The 21,689-nt window shown below is 61.5% G+C and overlaps 1 protein-coding gene and 1 long non-coding RNA gene across 3 annotated transcripts; one reads left to right on the top strand and one right to left on the bottom strand.

Moving 5' to 3' along the window:
* The first annotated feature begins 1,811 nt into the window (after positions 1–1,811).
* On the top strand, positions 1,812–20,763 carry LMNA (lamin A/C). 2 transcript variants are annotated; one of them, XM_008264325.3, is made up of 12 exons: positions 1,812–2,416; positions 13,452–13,608; positions 16,158–16,283; positions 16,400–16,570; positions 16,676–16,801; positions 17,030–17,250; positions 17,350–17,569; positions 17,988–18,095; positions 18,228–18,347; positions 18,620–18,709; positions 19,319–19,588; positions 19,853–20,763. In XM_008264325.3, the coding sequence occupies exons 1-12, from the start codon at positions 2,061–2,063 to the stop codon at positions 19,877–19,879; spliced, it is 1,992 nt and encodes a 663-aa protein (XP_008262547.1). In that variant the 5' UTR covers positions 1,812–2,060; the 3' UTR covers positions 19,880–20,763. The 2 variants fall into 2 exon arrangements, with proteins under 2 accessions (XP_008262547.1, XP_008262548.3); XM_008264326.4 differs by lacking the exon at positions 1,812–2,416 and adding an exon at positions 9,724–9,849.
* LOC138850532 (uncharacterized) lies at positions 4,396–7,381 on the bottom strand. Its single transcript, XR_011390381.1, has 2 exons — positions 5,987–7,381; positions 4,396–5,444 (listed from the first exon to the last, which is right to left on the bottom strand). It is a non-coding gene; the product is annotated as an uncharacterized lncRNA (long non-coding RNA).
* Positions 20,764–21,689: the final 926 nt, after the last annotated feature.

Here is a 21,689-nt window from a genome sequence, read left to right as displayed (position 1 = left end):
CACTTTTTCCCGAAGAAGGGGAAGTCTAGGATAGGAGGGGTTAAGTGTGGTTTTGCCTCCCCAGCCAGGAGGGAAAGCCGATCCAGGCAAGGCGAGTGTGGGGGGCTCGGTGCCCGGGAGGGGGCTGAGGCAGTAGGAGCAGCACAAGCCCAGGCCCTCACATCTCACTGCTCCCCACCCTGGCCCTCTGGTTCAGGCACACAGGAGAAGTAGAACAAGACTTCTTGCTTTGTCTGGGAAGCCCTGGGTGGGGGCCACGCCCTCAGGGAAGAGGCCAGCAGGGCAGGAATGCCTCATCCCGGGTCCCCTCACCTGCCTGTGGGTATCCTGGGTGCTCACGACACTGCCCTTCGCTCACCCTCAGAGAGGTGAGAATCTAAGCTTTGGCTCCCCGGGGCCCCTCCCTGAACAGTGGAGTCCCTGCCTCAACTCCACTCCCACCCTTTCCTTTTGTGCGCTCCCAGGTCTGGACCCAGAGCCGAGGAGGCCCTGTCCAGCCCTGCTTCCCTTGTTTATGGCAGTGGCCTGATGTCCTGGAGTTGTAGCATTAGCAACGTAATTCAATTTCCCAGGTTCCTCATCAGAATAAGCTGTAGGCGGCACGGGGGCAGGAAGCTCCATACTGAGGAGGAGGTGCTGGGGCTGGGCTGGCCCTGGAGGAGCGGGGTGGAAGGCTGATCTCAGGGGGCTTTGGGTGAGGCCTGAGGATGGCGCCCGAGGGCCTGTGCTAGGGAAGACTGGGGACCTGGGTGACACGGTCTCCCCAGACAGCCCTGGCCGGAGGGAAGTGGCAACCCAGTGCCAGCCTTTGGGGCCAGCCAGGCTTGGGGTGGGGGGTGTCTTTACTCTTCCTGCCCTCCACTGTCCCCTTTCTGCCTGCGACTAAGATGGGAAGCCAAGATGGAGAGCCAGCCCCTGGCCCTGCTCCCCCTTTCAGGCCTCTCGGGGAACCACAAAAATCTAGGACCTGGTGTCTTGGCAACGCGATGAGCGCACGCACGCACAGCTCTGCTATCTGTTTTAGATTATCCAGTAAAATAAGTACAGTTCTGGAGCTGGCTGGGTGGGGAGGAACCCAGGCAGCCTCATTTTCCAATTGCTTGGTTCCAAAGGAGGGGGCCAGGAGACAGGCGGGGCAGTGCCTGGGTCCTATTCTTGGCTTTCTCTTGGGGCTGCAGCTTGTTGCTTGGGTCTAAGATCCAATGCTTGTATTTGGAAGACAAAAACAAGCGAAAAAGGGGATCCCTGCCCCCAAACTGAGGGTATGGGGGAACACAGGTTCCAGAACTTTGCAGCCTCCCCCCTCCCGGACACAAGCAATCCTTCCACCCCACCGCACCCCATCCCCTGGCATCCTGAGATATAGCTTTGAATGGGCTGCCCACGTGCGCAGGGGGGTTGGGGGTGACTCACTGTTACTATGGGGAGGGGAGGGGGAGCCAGCGGTGGAAGGAGGGTGAGTCACCCTCAGGAAGGAGGGCACCAACCTCAGCCCTCCCCCACTCTCCTGGCTCCCCAGTCCTGCCTGCTCGACCCCTCCTCCACTCCCCTTTGCCCACCCACTCTCTCCCCTGGGCTCTGCCCTCTGTCCCAGAAGGCCTGAGGCCGTGGGGGCAAGCTTGGAGCTGAGAGCGCTGGGCAGGCAGGAACCAAGACGGGGGAAGCGTCAGCAAAGCCCCAAGCACCCGGCGTGCGCTGGGCAGGGTGGGGCCCGACTCCGCAGCTGCCCGGGTCCCTCCTCCCCACTCCTAAGCCCCGACCCCTTGGGTATGCGACGGCCCCTTTAAGAGCAGCGGCCCCGCCTCCCCATAGAGGAGGACCTATTAGAGCCTCGGCCCCGGCGCCGGTGACTCAGTGTTCGCGGGAGCGCCGCAGCCACGCCAGCCAACCCGGCTCCCGAGGTCTGACAGCGCCCGGCCCCGATCTGCGCGCCTGCCAGGAGCGAGCCGCGACCAGCCGGCCGGCGCGCTCCGCCCCTGAGAAGCCTCCGTCCTCCGCTCCGAGCTCCGCGCCCTTCCCGGGACCCCTGCCCTGCGGGCAGCCTTGCCACCCTGCCGGCCATGGAGACCCCGTCCCAGCGGCGCGCCACCCGCAGCGGGGCGCAGGCCAGCTCCACCCCGCTGTCGCCCACCCGCATCACCCGGCTGCAGGAGAAGGAGGACCTGCAGGAGCTCAATGACCGCTTGGCCGTCTACATCGACCGTGTGCGCTCGCTGGAGACGGAGAACGCGGGGCTGCGCCTTCGCATCACCGAGTCGGAAGAGGTGGTCAGCCGCGAGGTGTCCGGCATCAAGGCCGCCTACGAGGCGGAGCTCGGGGATGCCCGCAAGACCCTCGACTCTGTGGCCAAGGAGCGCGCCCGCCTGCAGCTGGAGCTGAGCAAAGTGCGCGAGGAGTTTAAGGAGCTCAAAGCGCGGTGAGTGAGCGCAGGTGGCGCGTGCAGGGACCCCTGGCCGGCTCCGGGAAAGGAGTGGGAGCGGGAGGGCCCGGGAGGCCGGTAACTTCGCCATGGAGTCTCCTCCCTCCCCGGAACTGCCCCCGGCGGGGGCGACTGGCGGTGCCAAGGGGAACTGTCAGGACGGGGCAGAGAGGGGAGGGTCTTCGAGAGAGGGCGGCGGCTCTAAGGAGTAGTAGGGGCCAGTGGCAGGCCCGCGTTCTGGCGGGGTGGGAGTTGCCAGCCATTTGGAGGCTAGCACAAGGGCTTGAGCAAAGCCGACTGGCCCTGCCGGATCTAAGCCCTTTGGCCCCAGGCACCCAGGACACGTTGGAGTGGGTGAAGGGGTCCTATTAGAACTTTCTTGGCAGGCTTGGCTCTGTGCCAGCTTTGCCCAGGCTGGCTCTGAACGCAGGAGCCCCTATAGGACAGGGCTCCCAAGCTGGCATCCATCCAGGGGTGCGAGAGAGGTCATCAGAGCCCCCCCTTACCACTCCCAGGGCGTGGTGGTGGCTCCCCAGGCCCTCCCTTTGCCTGAGTTCTTTCTCCCTCACTCCCTGCACCTCCCAGACCGGGCCCACCAAAACAGCTCCAGGAGACTGGCTCCCCCGCAGCTCCCACAGCCCTTGGCCTGCTTGGCCCAGGAATGCAAGGGAGGGAGGGAGACAGGGCAGAGGCTCCTGGCTCAGGAAGTTGTGTTATGGCCAGAGCTGGAGGCAACCCTCCTCACCCCCCCACCCCTTGGCCCTCCACCTGATGTCTTTGAGGGCTGGGGGCTCCGTCCTTCCCTCCCCCGCTCTGGGTGAGCCACTTTCATTTTCCCAGCCAGGCCAGAGCAGTCTTTGCCCTGGCCCATCCTTCCGCCGCTGACGTTTTGATGTGCGCCTTATTAAACTGCTGGAATACAGTGACATTTTTGAAATCCGGCCGTTGGAAGGTTCAGGCCCCTCCCACTTCACCCATCCCTGCCCCACCCCACCCCACCCTACACAACTCCACCTTCCCTTCTAACAAGGCCTTCGGAAGTCTGGAGGTTAGGGCCCTCTTCTTCCAGCCTCCCCCACCCCAGAATTTGGTTTCTTCTCCTCTCTCCCCTTTCCTGTGAAGGCCCCGGCCAAAGAGCTCTTACAGGTGCTTGGAGATCCCCCGGGCGCTGGTGCCTCTGACCTCACCTCCTTCGCTCCCTTTGCATTTTTCTGCTCCAGGCTCATAACTCTTCCCGGAACCACCGGATGTTTTCTGTGGCCCTTCTGCCCTCTGCTAGCCCCCAGCCCCATGTGTGAGAGACCCATGGCCTTCCCGAAGTTATGTGTGTGTGTGTGTGTGTGTGTGTGTGTGTGTGTTGGGGGGGGGGCTGGTTCAACCTTGACGTCTGTTGAAAGAGATCACCTGTCTTTTTCCACTAGTGATACGAGCAACTTAGCAAGGCAGATAGGAGGCAAGCTAGGGGAGCCACAGTGGATTAGTTCTAAACTATTCTGCTGAATTTCCAAAGCCAACCCCCCCTCCTCCCCCAGGGATCCTATGAAGGGAGCTGGGGGAACATTGATTGGAGAGGAGTCTGTAGTTTCTTGTTCCCCACCGCCGCACGGGTCTGTCTCCTCGGCCTCCCGGTGCAGCTGTCCAGGCCTGGGACACCGGGCGGGGGTGGTGTGCCTCCTTGTTATATTTAGCCACCTGCCTGTCTTCTCCCCCACTGATCCTGACCAGGCAAGGCTGAGCTTCCGGAAGAGGGAGTAGGTTTGCACACCTGGATCCCAGGTTGACGGCAGGTGGGGTGGGGGCAGAGGGGCTCGAACTGGGGTGTCTCTTCCCTTCTATGTCCACGTTAGGAGGTGGGATTGGTGGCTTCCTTTTGTATCTGCTCAGCTCAGGGTAAGGGAGAAGTGCCCAGAATGAAGAGTTTGGGAGAGGAAGAAAGGCAGTGCCCCAACCCCTCCCATCACCAAAGAGAGGTGTCCTCTGGTTTAATGTTTAATTAGAGCTCAGAGTTCATGGCCAGACTTGAGGTGAGATACAGGGCTATCTGTAAGACCCTGTGGCAACTTTTGGCCCTGCCTGGGGAACTTGGCCACACCCAGGGGTACACACACACACACACACACCTTCCCTTTCTATTCTGGAGCCCAGGGATTAGGACACCTAAGTGCTGGAGAATGGGCAGGTTGAAAGCTCCAGAGAGGGTTGCCTGGGGTCCCGGCTGGGAGCTGGGCCCCACCCCAGGCAGGACAGCTGGGTGGATGACTCAGGGCTTGCCCCCCTCCCTACCACCCTGGTGACTACAAAAGACAGCAGGAGACAGGGTGGGGCCGCAGATGTCTTAAAGGGGGGAATGGTCTGTATCTTCCCTCTGCTCTGGTCTGGGGTCCCTCTTCTGCCTCTTTGCCTACAGCTGCTGCTGCTGTCCGGAACCAGGGCTGTGGATAGGCAATATGCACAGGGAATCAGAATGTGGAGTTGTGTCCAAAGTTATGGGTTTGGGCTGCGGGATGGCGCCATGGTCTGCGCCTTCCCAGGCGGAACTGTTGGGGGAAGGCTGAGTCAGACGTGGGGAGATCCCAAGCCCACAAAGCAGAAGCGCCTCTTCCCCCAGGGAGGCCCTCGTGCTTGACGACTTCCTGGATTGCCTCGTGCAGCTCCAGTGCAGACAGGCAGGGAGGTAGCTGCAGGCTCAGGTTCATGCAGACTCTGCTCAGGACGAAGACGGCAAAGGTCGCCAGGTGTCATCTCACACAGCAAGGGGGTGGCAGCGGGGGGACCCCTGGCCTCCCGCTGGCTGCTCCTCTGGGCTCACGCTCACTGCAGCCTGAAGACTGTGCTCTGGGCCGGTGGGGCTCTGCTGCTGTCCTGCCAGGGCCTGCTAACACTTGCTCAGTAGGCTTTGCCCAGTCGGTACCTGGAAAGCCCTAGGATCCTCCAGGCCTTAGATCATGAGACACGCATGGAGCTCTGGAAGGCTGGTGATTGGTGTCTTGAGACTGTCTTGGGACTTGTCCTGAGAATTATCTGCCTAAATCAGAAAAAGGCTAAAAGGCTGTGCCCTTTGGCAGTCGTTAGACAAATGAGGGTGGGGGCCCGGGGGAGGCCGACTGGGGTCTGAAAGTGCCTCCTGGTGCTTGCTCTGTGTCCCCCTTCCCCCCCCTCAAGGTGCACATTCTGATTGAAAGGGAAAGAAGGTGCAGCTCCTGCTGGGGGCTGGGCAAGGCTTCGGGAGCCTAGGAGAAAGAAAAGGGAGAGCAAGTCCGCCTTAGGTGCCCCATGGCCCTCCCCTGGCCTCCAGGAGCCAGAGACTGACTCTTGGCATGGGATGTGCCCATTGTCCCCACTCCCAGTCCCACCCCCAGTGACTCGGTAGCTCCGTGTCAGGGCTGAAGCCAGGGACAGCTGGGAGGACAACTGCTAGGAGATGCCTGCAGCTACCAACTGTGCCCTCCGCTCGCCTCCCACTCGCCCCCCGCTCCTTTGGCCCCTTACTGTCTCTAGCAGCTGCGGCAGCCAAGATCAAGTCTGGCTCAGAGGCCGGGACACTAGGGAACATTATCTCCTCCTTACCTCCTTGGGCTCCCAGTGCACTGCAGGGGACACAGCCCAGCGCTAAGATTCTTGGAGATGTCCCGGCAGGTCGCAGGGTCCCACAGCCCTTTCAATCAGTGTGAGGTGGTGGATGCAGCCCTGGCCCTCGGTGTCCTGCTACTGCATTTCTGTGTGACCTTGAACAAGTCTCCCTCCCTCTCTGGGTCTTCTTAGCTGTCATGACAGGGATTCGAGCAGGGGATCTGCAGAGATCCCTTAGGTTCCAGAGTAGTGGTGACTGGAGTGAGAAAACCGCCCTCAAAAATACCAAGCTATTAATAGTCAAATCAAAGATAGCCAAGGTGAATACAATTACTCCCCAGTGCTATTCTCAGTAGAACTACTTCCCATAAGCCATGGAGTTCAGAATACGCACATTCTTCTCTACGTCCCAAAGGAAGGTTGTTGGAAGTGGCTAATCGCTGGGGCATTGCCCCTGTGGCTCGTGTGTGTTCACTGCTAGGGCACTGCCAGTGCCTTCCTTCGCGGGACAGTGGAAAGCACTGGATCAGGTGGCAGGAAAGGGAGAGTCGGCACAGAATGGCTCCCGCTCACCTATGTTGGGGGTTGGGGGGGAGACCCGAGGGAAAGCGGGGTTGTCCCCTTACAGCCCTCCGGGATCAGACCGCACATGCCTGGAGCCGCAGGGAGGCGCGTGGTGACCTTGGGCTGCGCCACTTCCGCCCTTCCTGTACCCACGCCGACTTCCCCTACCTGAGGCTGCGCTGTGAGGAGTCTTGGGCCCTTAGCAGTCCCTTAAGGCAGGGGGACAGAGCTAGGGAAGGAGTGGGGGGGGGCTCCCTGCCCCACTGTAGTTGTGGGAGAGGAAGCCGGAATCCCGCCTGCCGAAAGCCAGGAATAATTCTGGCTGGGATCCCGGGCCCAGCAGGGGCGCTGAGTCACCGCAGAGGGCAGGGTGGAGAGTGGACAGGAGACCCTAAGTTTGTTCCGTCAAGAAAGAAAGGGCTTTTCTTGAGGAGTGCATTCGAATTGCAGCAAAAGAGGCAAGGGTGGTGTGGACAAAGGGCAGGGCAGCAGGGTGCAGGGTCCCCTTTGGGCTGGCTCAGGGCAGTAAAAGTCTCCCTTTCAAGGGGTCTGGCTCCTGGGCGACCCCGAGGCTATCTGGGAGCTCTGCCGGCTGGGAGGGAGACTTCCAAGGAGAGCTGGAATGCTGTGAGACCAGAACATGCAGGTCACCCCCCACACACACCCGCCTCTCCTGACCTGGGTGTGGTTTCCACCCTCACCAGTGCCAGCAGGGTTAACAGCTCTGCGCCAGGAGATGGAAGGTTAATAAGCTGCCTTCTGTGGGGATCCCCGACTGTCCCTCCCTCTGGCCCATGGCCGCGCCCCACCCCCAAGGGCTACCTTCTTGGGCTATCCCTCTCACCCTGCTTTATTAAGTCTGTCCCCAGGCTCCACCCTCTACATTTTTGTGACAACATTGGAATGACTTCAGGAAAGACAGGCCAGGAAGAAGGAAAGTGACCTTTGGCAGGAGACCATGCAGGGGACAGTTGGTGAGGAAGCGAGCCGCCTGTCGTCCAGGACCCCAGTGCCCTGGCCTCTGGCCCCAGGCTTCTCCTGCATCTGTACAATGCCACGTTGATACACCCAGCAGCTGTGACTCAGGCCGGGCCCCCTGCCAGTCCCAGCGCCTCTGCTGGAGTTGCGACTGAATATGTCAATAGGCCCCCTGTCCCCCACTCCCTACCAGTGCCCCCCTCTGCACCCCAGCCCCTCCCTCCGCCTGGCTTTGTCTGGGGGGTAGGGTGGACAGCTGGGAGCCTGGCTGCTCTGGAGCGGGATCTGAGGGGCTTCAGACTCTGGGCATGTTTGGCGGTATCACACCCAAGAGAGGCGTGTGGAAGCCGAGCCGTGCCAGCTGTGGGTTCATGCGCCTGCCGAGTGGGGAGGTTGGGTGGTCCATGCTGGGAAACCTGCAGGTGCCTTCCACGTGGCAGAACCTCGTGGTGTGGGATTTGGGGAAGGCGAGACTTGTGAATCCCTGGGGACACCTGTCTCCTCAGTTCCTCTTTTTTTTTTTTTTTTTTTTAAGACTTACTTGAAAGAGTTACAGAGAGACAGAGACAGAGAGAGAGAAATCTTCCATTTTCTAGTTCACTCTCCAGGTGGCCACAACAGTGATGGCTAGACCAGGCCCAAGTCAGGACCCAGGAGCTTCATCTGCATCTCCATGTGGGTGCAGGGGCCCAAACACTTGGACCACCTTCTGCTGCTTTCCCAGAGGCATTAACAGGGAGCTGTATTGGAAGTGGAGTGGCTGGCTGTGGAACCAGCGCCCGTATAGGATGCCAGTGTCGCAGGTGGCAGCTTTACCCACTGCACCACAATGCCAGCCCCTCAGTTCCTCTTTTACAGGTCTCGTTTCCAGAGAGGGACGGTGCCCTGAATGCCAGGATGGGGAAGCCAACTGCCCACATCCTGCCCTCACTGAAAGTGGCCGCAGACCAAGAAGCCAAGCAGTGGTTACCTTTTGGGGGTTGGGAGGGATTGGCAAACCTGATGGCTGTACCCCCAGTGGTTGCAGGGCAGGTGCGCCCTGTCACTCTCTGACAGAGGTGTCTCCCAGTAAGTGGAGCCCAGGTCAGTATGTCCCCTAGGCTCTCCTACTGGATCTCTTTATTACTCCCTGTGCCAGCTGTGTACATGCAGCCATTTTCTGTGTTCTGTCTGCTGTGGGTGTCCTCAGGTGACCTGGGTCCAGGAGGAGGTCCCTCTGGATGCACTAAGAACCTGGGAGCCAGTGTCATGGCACAGTGGGTGCCTCTGAGCTGCTCCACTTCCCACCCAGCTCCTGGCTAATGCATCTGGGAAAGCAGCAGAAGATGACACAAGTGCTGGGGCCCCTGTGACTCCCCCTGCCCCCCCCCCAGTTGGGAGACCCAGATGTAGTCCCTGGCTCCTGCCTTCAGCCTAGCCCAGCCCTGGCTGTTGTGGCCATTTAGGGAGCGAACCAGCAGATGAAGATCTCTCTCTGTCTCTCTCTCTGTAACTCTGCCTTTCAAATAAAATAAATAAATCTTTTTTTTTTTTTTTTTTGACAGGCAGAGTGGACAGTGAGAGAGAGACAGAGAGAAAGGTCTTCCTTTGCCGTTGGTTCACCCTCCAATGGCCGCCGCTGCAGCCGGCGCACCACGCTGATCCGATGGCAGGAGCCAGGAGCCAGGTGCTTTTCCTGGTCTCCCATGGGGTGCAAGGCCCAAGCACCTGGGCCATCCTCCACTGCACTCCCTGGCCATAGCAGAGAGCTGGCCTGGAAGAGGGGCAACCGGGACAGAATCCGGCGCCCTGACCGGGACTAGAACCCGGTGTGCCAGCGCCGCAAGGTGGAGGATTAGCCTATTGAGCCACGGCGCCGGCCAAAATAAATAAATCTTAAAAATAATAATAAAAAGAAAGCCATGTAGCCTCAGGGCAGTCAAGAGACAGGCAAAGAAAGCCCAAGACAGAGGAGTAAAGCGGCAGAGCCAGGCAGGGCCGGGCAGGGCCGGGCAGAGGTGTGGGTGTAGGTGCGGGTACGGATCAGTGGAAGGAAGGAAGGATATTTTACAGTGGCAGGAGTGCCTGGAACAAAAGCAGGGGAGGTCGGAGCGTGCTGGCAGGTCGTGCAGCAGGAAGTCAGGCTGGGCAGAGGTCTGGGCGGCAGCCAGCCGAGGGCAGGGACTACCTGGCACCCACCTGCCCGGCCCTTCCCGGGCACAGGGGGCGCCCACTGCCGCGAGGCAGGAAATGCCCGGGCGCAGACGCCTCTACTATCCCACCTTCCTCCCGGGGTCCCCAGTCGGGAGGCTGCCAGGCATGGGGAACTCCGAGGGCTGGTGAGGCGGCGGCGCCAGGGGACCAGGGTACAGGGCGGGTTTGAGGAAGCCCCTGCGGGGCGGGGCCAGCTCCGCCACGCCCCCCTGGGCCGTCTTCCCCTCCCACTTCTTATTTTTAGCCGCGGCCGCCACTCTGTCCGTCTTGTCTCTGTCTCCCAGGCCTGGGAGGAAATGGAGGCCTCTCCCTGCGGGCCTAGCGTGTTGCTCCCAGCAACCGGGTCCAAACAGGCGGGCGGTTGGCCCTGGCTTCCATATCTGGCTTCGGAGCTGGGCTGAGGAGGGTGACTCAGCGGGCGGGTCAGCGCCTGGCCCGCTGCCAGCTCAGCCCCTTGCGGCGCTCGCCGGTGTCGCTTCTCCCCGAAAGCAGCCCAACAGCGGCCCGGGATCGGACTTGCCCGTGCCGCCGCCGGTCCCAGCCCCACAGACCCCCCAGCCCTGGGCCGCTCTGACTGGCTCACCCTTCCTCCGGCTAATTTTTGCCCTCCCCTCCCCCAGCACTCCCTCCTTCCCTGCCCTGATCGCATTTGCCAGCCGTGGGATGAGTCCAACAGGATGCCCAGCCCTTCTTGCCTCTCAGGGCCGCTGGGATGTGGCCGCTCCTGCGCCTGGGGAACCTGGAGCGCCAGAGGAAAGACCTCAGGCCCGGGGGCAGGGCACCAGGCTGAGCCAGGGGCTCCCCTGTGAGTGCTAGAGGATTTCCCGCCCCCTGCCCCCCATTGTCTGTCAGAGCGTGAGTCACCTGAGCAGCCCCAGGTTCCCGCCCTTCCCTGCTCCCCGGCCCCCCCACGGAGGAAGGCAGTGCCCATGGGTGGCGGGCAGGCCTCCGGGCTCCACCCTGCCCCCAGCCCTGTCTTGGGGTGTGCGTGAGGCTGTGGCTGCAGACCTCCGGAGGTCTGAGTCATGAGCCCATGGTTGATGGTGGCTTCTGCCCCACAGAGGGGAGCTCCCTGGGCCTCACTGAGGAAACCGCAAAGGCTCTTCCTCGCTTCCCTCTCTTTGCTCGCGGTTTTCCTCATCGGTGGGGCGTGCTGGCTTCCCATCCCTTTCTCCAGCACCGCTCGGAGCCACCCAGAGGAACTGGGAGAGCCCCCCACCTCAAAGCCTGGTTGGAGGCTGTGTATCATGGCACGCGCTGGCCAGTACGGCTTCGGCTCTGGCTCTGCTGCCGGCTCCCTGCGGCACCCTGGATGGAGCGCTCTGTGCCTCAGTAGCACAGTGACGGCGCCCTGGTCAGCGCCCTGGTTGCGGGGTGGCTGTGAAGATTCAGAGCAGTCCTTGTCCATCATGGGCTGCGTACAAGTGTTTGCCATTGTATTCTCAGCACTGTCGCCACGTCTGCTTTGGGGGCAGCAGGACGGGGCAGAGCCTAGACAGAAGAACACGGTCCCTGTGTGTGTGTCAGCCCACGAGGTCCCAGGGGACGGGGACCGTACCCCACTGTCTTTCTCAGCCCAGGAAAGGGTGTTAGCAAGGAGACCTCCAGGAGCTCCGCCCGTAGCATCTCGGGAGGGCGGGGAGGCAGCGGCAGGGGCCCCGCCAGCCTCCCTGGGCTCCTTCCTGCTCTTGCCCACTCAGGTTGGCGGAGCACAGAATCTTCTCCTTCCTTCTCCTGGCTTCGGCACGCCCTCTAGACCTGTGAGTTGTAGGAGTTGTCCTAGGTGGGCATCGAGAATTAATTAGAAGGCTGCTGGCAGTGCCGGACACACGGGGCCGTAAACCTCCCACCCCTGCACCCTCTGGTCCCGGCTCTGTGCAGCCCGGAGGCTGTGAGCTCCTTCTAGTTCTCCGAAGTTCCACATCTGCCACCCTGCCAGCAGTGGCCGTTAGTCCCCAGGGCGGAGAGGCCTCTTCTGGAAAGCCCCTGGCTGCCTGGGAGCCCGCCCAAGGGGCTCGGCACCCATGCCTGCCACGCACTTCGCCTTCCCAGCCGTTTTTCTTCATTTTCTCTCCTCCCCCTGCAGCTGTCTCGGCTTCGGAAAAGTTCTGAAGTCATGGAAAGTTGGGGCTGTGCTCCCAGCCAGGGGCTGGGCCGGATGGCAGCCAAAACCTGAGCTGGGGTTTGACTTTATTTTTAGCTTTTCGGGCTGAGACGGAGGAGGGAGTCGTCCTCCGACTCTGGGAGCCCCCCCCCCCCCCTTTTTTTCCTGCAGCAGACAGACGGTGTTGCATTAAGCAACTTGTCCAGAGGCCCGGCTCAGGCTGGGCGCTCCCTCCAGGCCGTCGTGTCCTTCCCCTGCCCCTCTGGGTGTCGCTCTGTGCCTCTGCCAACATCAACACCAACACGGGGAGCCCGCTCAACTCAGGGGACTGCACGTTTAGAATCTCCCGAGCTGGTGGCGGGAGAACATGGCCAGGTCTTGGCCCCTCCCTCCAGACCTTTCGCGAGTCTGTCCTCCATCCCGCCTCCGAGTGAGCTGTTGGGTGTGTTGGCGCTCGCTCGGGGCTCTTGTGGCAAGAGAAGAATGTTGGCAGGGATTTTTTTTTTCTGCTTTCTGGGCTGGGTGCCCCCACCCACTCCCGCCCACGTTTAGTTTTCCTTTTTCCATGTGCTGTGGTGGGGGCTCAGGCTGCGGGCTGATGACTTACAGATGGTATCTGGGACCGAGTGCTTGCATCTTTTCCTCCGCCCTTACGTCTCCTGCTTTCTTTCACCCTGCATTCATTAATGAAGGGGTTGTGATGTCTGCAAAGTCCTTGCGCTCCCCAGAAGTTTATAAGAAAATGGGACCCCTGTCGTTCTCCATGGCACCAGCAAAGAGATTCTGAGACCCAGACAGGCAAGGGAGGCGGCAAAGGCCACCCCCTTGGGTGGGCTCTGGCTCAAGCTCTGCCCAGTGTGAGGAGTGGGGAGGCTGCCTGGCGGCTGGAGCCCAGATGGACCTGGAGGCCTGGCCAGCACATCTGGAGCCAGATGCTGAGGCTCATGGGCCCTGGGTGGGGCTCAGTATTCCCCTGGGGCTCCCATGGTGCTGCAGAGACAGAGACTGGAACCCGTCTGCTCTGCTTGAGCTGGGGGACCCAGGCTAGGTCCTGAGAAAGGGAAGGGGCAGCACAGTGCCTGTGTGTGGGCTCTCCTCGCTCTCCTTCCCCACAGTGCCACCTGTGTGAAAGGGGGCTCCAAGGTGTCAGGGACACGTGAACCCCGGCATGGGGGTGGGGTGGGGACGGGAGCCTGCTTGTCAGGCTGCTTAGAGGGAGGGAGGCTTGGCTGAATGGAAAATGGGTGGAGTCCTGGGAGGAGAAGGGTAAGGCCCTGTGTGGGAAGGGGCAGAGACAAAGGTGCCCCTGTGTGTTTTGGAAGGAATGGGAGGAGAGCCGGGGAAAAGCATTCAGATCTGGGGCTCCAGCTTTGCCCTTGGCCCCAGGCACGTTCCTGGGCTCTGAGTCATGGGAAGGGTGGAGAGACAGGAAGGGGGTTTTCGGGGACCTTGGGGGAAGTGGGAGCTGGGCCCCAGAGGCAGGCAGATGCACACAGACCGAGGGCAAGGCCGCCCCCTCCTGGTCGCCAGGAACAGCAGCGCCAGCCTCCAGGGCTGCTTCTGGTGCCCTCTCCAGGGACATGGACTTGGCCTTCTAAACCCACTCCTCCCTCTCTTCCCCAGCAACACCAAGAAGGAGGGTGACTTGATGGCCGCCCAGGCCCGGCTCAAGGACCTGGAGGCGCTGCTCAACTCCAAGGAGGCGGCGCTGAGCACCGCTCTCAGTGAGAAGCGCACGCTGGAGGGCGAGCTGCACGACCTGCGGGGGCAGGTGGCCAAGGTGAGCCCCTCCAGCTGCCCACTCTCCCACCCCAGCTGGGCGGCCACGTGGTGTCAGCCGGTCACCTGTGCTGGTGTCATGTCACTCATTCAGACTGTATTCTTTCACTCATTGGATGTAGCACAGTGAATAAAAAACAAAATATCCACCAGGTACCAGCCCCAGAGTGCTGCTTGGAGTCCCAGCAGCTCCGCTTCCAGTCCAGCTTGGCTTCGGACTGGCCCAGCCCTGGCCTTTGTGGCCAGTTGAGGAGTGAACCAACAGGTGGATGATCTCTGCCTTTCAAATAAATGAAGAAATTTTTAAAAAGTCTTGTTAAAAAAAACCAAATAACCCACCAACCATTTCCTTTTAAAAATTTTTATTATTTATTTATTTTTAAAGACAAAGTGGTGGGTTTCTTTTATTTATTTAAAAGACAGAGTTACAGAAAGGCAGAGGCACAGAGAGAGAGAGAAAGGGAGAGAGGTCTTCCATCCAGTAGTTCACTCCCCAGATGGCCACAATGGCCGGAGCTGTTCTGATCTGAAGCCAGAAGCCAGGAGCTTCTTCCGGGTCTCTCACATGGGTGCAGGGTCCCAAAGACTTGGGCCATCTTCTACTGCCTTCCCAGGCCATAGCAGAGAGCTGTATTGGAAGTGGAGCAGCCAAGACCCAAACCAGTGCCCATATGGGATGCTGGCACTGTAGGCAGCGGCTTTACCCACTACACCATAGCGCCAGCCTGTATTTATTTTATTTGAAAGGTAAAGAGATTTTACCATCCACTGCTTCATTCTGGAAATGCCTGCAACAGTGGCTTATAGCCTGGAATTGCATCCAGCTCTCCCACATGGTTCGTAGGGACCTGACTATTGTAGCCATCACTTGCTGCCACGGGGTGTGCATTAACAGGAAGCTGGGCCTCTGACGCAGGCACTCCAATATGGGATGTGGGTGCCTTAGCAGCTGCACCATTCACTCACCATCTTTTCTTTAAAAATATTTATTTATTTATTATTTATTTATATGAAATGCAGAGAGAGAGAGAAAGAGGTAGATTATCCATCCATGGATTCACTCCCCAAATGGCCACAACAGCTAGGACTGGGCCAGGCCAAAGTCAGGAGCCTGGAACTCCATTCAGTCTCCCATGTGGACAGCATGTGCACAAGTACTTAAGCCATTACCACTGCCTCCCGCGGTGAGCAATAGCAGGAAGGATCAGGAGTGGAGCCCAGCACTTGGACATGGGATGCAGATGTCCCTAGCAGTGTCTCCTCCGATACTCCCAACACCCGCCCCCAGCCATTTCCCTCTAACTCTGCAATGAGCTGAGCCTGGCCCTAGCTCCCTCCCAGCTTGGTCCTCCTTTGGATGCTTTGTGACTTCTCTGTAAGGGGTAGATCGTCCACTGAGGCCGTTATCAGGAGCTGGGGGCAGATCACATGTGAGAGGCATGTTATCACATGTACGGTGCGTGTTAATGGTGCTTGCACGCGTGCAGTGGCCTTTACTTTCAGAACACTTGGCTCTCTGTCTCTCCCCCAGCCTCTCATGTTATAAGCCAGGGAACAGAATAGAAGAAGCCAGCCCCTTCCCAGTTTCACAGCATGGTCTTCTCGGGGCACGGTCCCGACTAGAGTCAGTGGCCAGGGTTCCATCCCAGACCGGGTCCCCTCCCAGGCCCTGCCGCCATAGCACAGCCGTGGGAGATGGGAGATGCCAGCGGACGATGACAAAACCTCAGCTGGCCTCCTGGATCTTCTGCCGCCAGCTCCACCCTTCCCCCAGCCCGTGCTTTCTAGAACAAACATCTGAGCAGGGTGCTGCCCAGTATGAGCTTCTCAGAGGTTCTTTCCGTGGCAGATAAAGACAGCTCTGCAGAAGGCACGGGTGTGGCTGAGCAGGTTCGAGTCCCGGCTCTGCTCCCTATTCCAGCTTCCTGCTAATGCGAACAGGAGGCAGCAGGGATGGCTCCCACATGGGAGACCCAGATGCAGTTCTCCGCCCCTGGCTTCAGCCTCCCCCAGGCTTGGCTGTTGTGGGCATTTGGGGAGTGAAACAGCAGATGGCTGATCTCTCTTCCCGCAAATAAATAAAAAATCTAATTAATTTTGAAAAAGGGATCTCTGTATGACCCATCACTTCACCGCCCCATCCATCAGCTGAAGGCCCTAGAACACGTGTGTGCCTTCGTAGCCCCGTGCCTTTGCACGTGCTGTCTTGGCCCCTCCCCAGGCTGCCCTATCAAGCCTCCCAGACCCCTTCTTCCACCACTCCAGCCACACTGGTTCCTTCCCCGCTGTGCTCTGTACACACCGCCCTCCTAGCAACTGCTATCTTGTGCCACAGTTTGGAGGTCTTACGAGGGTGGGAGGGCTGTGGCTTTCATTTCTTAGCACAAGAGCTACCCAAGTCATCCCCATCCTAACCTCCCCGGGCACCCCAAGGCCTCGCTTCCCCCTGGACCTGTCCCTATGCATGGAAGGGACCCGCTGGGAACGGCCTGGGGCTCGGCATCGCTGCAGCTGGCACATCCCGTGACCCCTCTGCCCACTTCCTCTTAGCTCGAGGCAGCCCTGGGGGAGGCCAAGAAGCAGCTGCAGGACGAGATGCTGCGGCGAGTGGACGCCGAGAACCGGCTGCAGACCCTGAAGGAGGAGCTGGACTTCCAGAAGAACATCTACAGCGAGGTGGGGCTTGCGCATGGGGGTTGGAGATGCCGGGGCCAGGGGGCCGGGCCAGGCCCGAGCTGTAAGGAACGGGGGCCGATTTATGGGTTCCGTGTCCTTGTTCCCACCCCTTCCAGGAGCTGCGTGAGACCAAGCGGCGCCACGAGACCCGGCTGGTGGAGATCGACAACGGGAAGCAGCGCGAGTTTGAGAGCCGGCTGGCCGACGCGCTGCAGGAACTGCGGGCCCAGCACGAGGACCAGGTGGAGCAATACAAGAAGGAGCTGGAGAAGACCTACTCCGCCAAGGTGCCCCCCCCCACACCCCACCCCGGGATCTGAGGCCGCCCCAGCAATGCCGTCCTCAGGCCCCGCCCTCCTAAACTCCCCCCGCCCCCCCGGCCTTCCCCGCAGCTGGACAACGCCAGGCAGTCTGCTGAGCGGAACAGCAACCTGGTGGGGGCCGCGCACGAGGAGCTGCAGCAGTCCCGCATCCGCATCGACAGCCTCTCGGCCCAGCTCAGCCAGCTGCAGAAGCAGGTGCCTCTGGGGACAGCACGGATGGGGGGGGCACCCAGGGTGAGGTCTGGAGGGCGGAGGGGAGGGGAGAGATGAGCACGCCTCCAGGACTGCAGGCCGAGAGAATGAGCTGGGGCCCAGGATTTGGAAGCAAGTGTCCTGTCCGCTTTGTCTCACTGCACCTGCACGTCTAGGGCGTGTTGATTTTCCCCTCGGGAGCTCACACACCCCCGCCTCTCCCCATCTCAGCTGGCAGCCAAGGAAGCGAAGCTGCGGGACCTGGAGGACTCGCTGGCCCGGGAGCGGGACACCAGCCGGCGGCTGCTGGCGGAGAAAGAGCGGGAGATGGCCGAGATGCGGGCAAGGATGCAGCAGCAGCTGGACGAGTACCAGGAGCTGCTGGACATCAAGCTGGCCCTGGACATGGAGATCCATGCCTACCGCAAGCTCCTGGAGGGCGAGGAGGAGAGGTGGGCTGGGGAGCACCCGGGAGCTCCAGCAATAGGCCCTGGCCTGCGCCGGGCCTGCATGAGACCCCTTCCCCTAACTCTGTCTCCTCCCCTCCCCAGGCTACGCCTGTCCCCCAGTCCCACCTCGCAGCGCAGGGGCCGTGCCTCTTCGCACTCGTCCCAGACGCAGGGCGGGGGCAGCATCACCAAGAAGCGGAAGCTGGAGTCGGCCGAGAGCCGCAGCAGCTTCTCGCAGCACGCGCGCACCAGCGGGCGCGTGGCAGTGGAGGAGGTGGATGAGGAGGGCAAGTTTGTGCGGCTGCGCAACAAGTCCAATGAGGTAGCCCCGCCCCTTCCCCACCACACCCCATCCTGGGCGGGGCCTGAGGGGATACTGCAAGAGGAAGGGCGGAGGGAACCCGGGAGGACCCTTCCTTCATTCCCTCTGCGGGCAGCCAGGGCCAGTGTGTATGTCTCCCGCTCCCTGGTTCCAGTCCTGCCTGGGAAACCTGGGACAAGTTATGTCGCCTCTCGGGGGATCAGTCTGCTCATCTGTAAAATGGACATGAGTGATAGCCCCCAGGTGAAAGATGGCGCACCATGAAGTCCATGGTGGCGGCTGTTTTTTAGTAGGGGGGGGGGGCAAGGCAGTAATGGGGTAGAGGGACCAGGAGCCTCTGAGTGCCGGCAGCGGGTGAGATTAACCCAAAGAACCAGGATACACCTCCCCTTCTCCCCCTTCCCTCCCTGCCTGGCAGGACCAGTCCATGGGCAACTGGCAGATCAAGCGCCAAAACGGAGATGACCCCTTGCTGACTTACCGCTTCCCGCCCAAGTTCACCCTGAAGGCCGGGCAGGTGGTGACGGTGAGTGGCAGGGCGCTTGGCGCCCTGCGGTAGCCTGGGGCGGGGTGTGTGTGTGTGTGTGTGTGTGTGTGGAGGACGGGCCTGAGGACAGTAGCACGGAGTGAGTGCCCTTTCCCGCTTCCTTTTCTCCAGATCTGGGCTGCTGGAGCCGGGGCCACCCACAGCCCCCCTACCGACCTGGTGTGGAAGGCGCAGAACACTTGGGGCTGTGGAAACAGCCTGCGCACGGCTCTCATCAATTCCACTGGGGAAGTGAGTGTGCTGCGGGCTGGGCAGGGCTCCCCCTAGTGGCCACAGTCGGACGGTCACTTTGCCGGTCTCCTACGGGGGGTGGGGGTGGGGGTGGGGGTGGTGGTTGTGCCTCCCTGGGGTGGGAGCAAGTTCCTTAGCGCCGGCCCCACAGAGGGCAGGGTCAGCAGCAGGCCGGCTGCTGGCGGTCCCCGTGGGTAGGTGTGCCGCACGCCGCCCCCACCCCCCCGCCGGCCCCGTGTGGCCCCTCACCCTCAGGTCTGTGTCCCTGGCAGGAGGTGGCCATGCGCAAGCTGGTGCGCTCGGTGACTGTGGTGGAGGACGACGACGACGAGGATGGAGATGACCTGCTCCATCATCACCATGTGAGTGGCAGCCGCCGCTGAGGCCAAGCCTGGCCAGACCTGGGGGCAGCCCCTCACGCCCAAAAATCTTTTCATTAAAGAATGTTTTGGAACTTCACTGGCTGCCCTGGCCTTTCTTCTCTCTCCTCCCTTCCTATACCCTGGACGGGGAGCCCAGTGCCCGGGTGCCCACTGCGGTAAGGCAGGCAGTGGGACGGTTCTGATGCCACGGAGGACCGAGTGTGGCAGGACAGAGGAGGGGCGCCCCGCCCTGCCCCGTTTCTCCAGCGCTCCTGGCTGTTGCATGCAAGGCCTCTCACTTCTCATCTTCTCTCAGCCCTGCCCCTGCCCGCCAGCTAACTGCATGCCGCTGCCCTTTCGCATCTCCTCTGTCCTCCTCTTCCTCTCCAGTTCAGAGGCGCTAGAGCAGCACCCAAGCCACAAATCCTGTCCCCAAGGCTTCTGGACCCTTCTCCCGGCTCACGGCGCCCCTCCCCCTCCTCCCGGCCTCCTCGGGCACAGAACACGGCCTCCTCCCCGCCTGCTGGTGGCTGGGAGCCTGCAGGAGCCCGCAGCCTGGGTGTTGGGCCTGAGCGGCCAGTCCCGCCTGAGCCTTGTCTCCCTCCCCAGGGCTCCCACTGCAGCAGCTCGGGGGACCCCGCTGAGTACAACCTGCGCTCGCGCACCGTGCTGTGCGGGACTTGCGGGCAGCCCGCCGACAAGGCGTCTGCCGGCGGCCCGGGAGCCCAGGTGGGCGGATCCATCTCCTCTGGCTCTTCCGCCTCCAGTGTCACGGTCACGCGCAGCTACCGCAGTGTGGGGGGCAGTGGGGGTGGCAGCTTCGGGGACAACCTGGTCACCCGCTCCTACCTCCTGGGCAACTCCAGTCCCCGAACTCAGGTGAGTCATGCCTTTGTGTGCACACCCTGCAGGCGGGACCCTGGCCACCCTCCCAGGGGGGAGGCGGGAGAGCCTTCTCTTCCGCAGCCCGGGGGAGTGGGAGCCTCCTCCCCTAGCCCACCCACGTCCTAGGCAGCCCACGCCTGCGTCCTGCCCCTCCCGTCTGCGCCCCAGACTGGAGGGCGGGGGGCAGGGCTGGGGTCCCCGATGGGGGCGGGGGCAGGACACGGCCACTCACGCCTCTCCCTGTGTCTTCTCTCCTAGAGCCCGCAGAACTGCCGCATCATGTAATCAGCGGGGAACCTGCCGGCGGGGGTGGGGCCAGGCCTCCTGCTTCTTCCTCACCTCGTGCCCACCCCACCCCTGCCCTGCACTTAGGGGAGGGGCTTGAAGCCAAAGAAAATGACCCCCCCCTTTGGTTTTTTTTCTTCTGTATTTTTTTTTCTAAGAAAAGTTATTTTCTACAGTGGTTTTATACTGAAGGAAAAAACAAGCTTAAAAAAAAAGCTACATCCCGCTTTCTGCTCCCTTCCATTGCCCTGCTTCCAGGAAACTCAACGACTGCCTTAAAACCAAAGAGGAGCGGCGGGGAGGGGGGTGCTTTTGTAGAGCCTGGTTTCCGCTTCTCTGCCTCGGCTGCCGCCCCCCACCTCGGGACCCCCGGGACCCCCGTGTCATGGTGCCTGAGAGGCGGGTGTGGAGCCTTCCTCGCCCCCCCCCCCCAGGTCAGCCCCTGGGAGGGAGAGGGAGAGCCGCGTTCCTGCTGCACAAGGCAGCAGAGGCTCCGCTGCCCGCCCTGCCCCTGTCCCCACCCTTGTCCCCTCCCCGGGGTGAGTCCCGCCTCCCAGGAACTCGCTGCGCTTGCTTTACATGCACTTTCTTTAGACAAGAGATGGGAAGGCGGCGGCGCGAGGTGAAAGTGGGGGGGAAGAAGAGGGTTAGTTGGAGCCGAGCTCAGGATGGAGGCTGGGTGGGCTCTGTGTGTCAAGGTCACATGCAGGGCACGGAGGAAGGAGCGGGAAAGGAAAGGAGAGCCTGCTGGGCCCCAGCGCAGAGGCGGAAGCCAGGGGCCCAGGGTGTGTGGCGGTGGTGCCTGGCAAACACTAAGGAGCCGCGTGTCCCCTTCCCATCTGCACCCCTGTCGCCTCCCCCAGTCAATACACTAGCTGTTTCTATCCCTGGCTGTGTGGTGTCTTTGTTGGTGGCACGCGCGCGCGCACTCACATACACGGGCCAGGCGGTCACTACATCCTCCCGCGCAGGGCTGCCCAGCCCTGCCCAGCCCTGCTCTGAGGGATGTGCGAGGAGATGAGGCTCTCAGGGTACCTCCAGCGTTCACCTGGGCACTCAGAGGTGGCTGGCGGGGGGCCGGCTTAGACGTGAGTGCTGCCCGCCTGCCCGGCGAAGTCCTCCAGAGAGGGCTGCCGGAAGGGGGCGCTCCCTCTGTGACTGCCTCCATCCAACCGGCGCTCCCCCCGGCCCGGGAAAGCCAGGCCGGATCTGAGAGCCCAGGCTGAGTGAGGGTGGTGGCGTCTCAGCACCTGGGAGCGAGGACGGCTGGGGAGGAGCGAGCAGGCGCGGAGCAGATCTGCCCAGGAGCGGTGGGTATCCCTGCGCGCTCAGCGTGGGGGAACCAGGGGATCCTGGACTCTGACGGGCGTGTCTCCAAAGGGAGCTGAGGGAAAGTGGCGCAGGCTGCTCCTGTGCCCTGCACACTGCCTGGGGCCTCGCTCATTGTGCCCTTTGCCGCCCGAAAATGGGGGCTGCGTGGAATGGTGCCCCAGGCTGCACAGCCAGCCCAGGCCAAGGATTCTGGCTGCGGAACCCCTGCTCTGGCTCATCACCTTCATCTCCAAACAAAAAACACGGGTGATAAAATAGAAGTTGAAGCGTGTTCCCTGGCCAGGGGAAATGTGCCTACAGCGAAGTCAGCCAGCGAGGTAATGGGCTGGCTGGCACCGTGGGAAACCAGACGGTTACCAAAAAGCAAAATCGGGCCCACGTGAGGGATGTGGGGGTGGCCGAGGCGGTGAAGCCGCTGCCTGTGACGCTGGAATCCCATATCGGAGTGCCAGTTCAAGTCCAAGTGCTCTCCCGGCTA

This window comes from Oryctolagus cuniculus, chromosome 7, assembly GCF_964237555.1.
Source record: "Oryctolagus cuniculus chromosome 7, mOryCun1.1, whole genome shotgun sequence".
NCBI lineage: Eukaryota > Metazoa > Chordata > Mammalia > Lagomorpha > Leporidae > Oryctolagus > Oryctolagus cuniculus.
The sequence above is the reverse complement of the archived record's forward strand: the minus strand, read 5'-3'. Positions and strand labels throughout refer to the sequence as shown.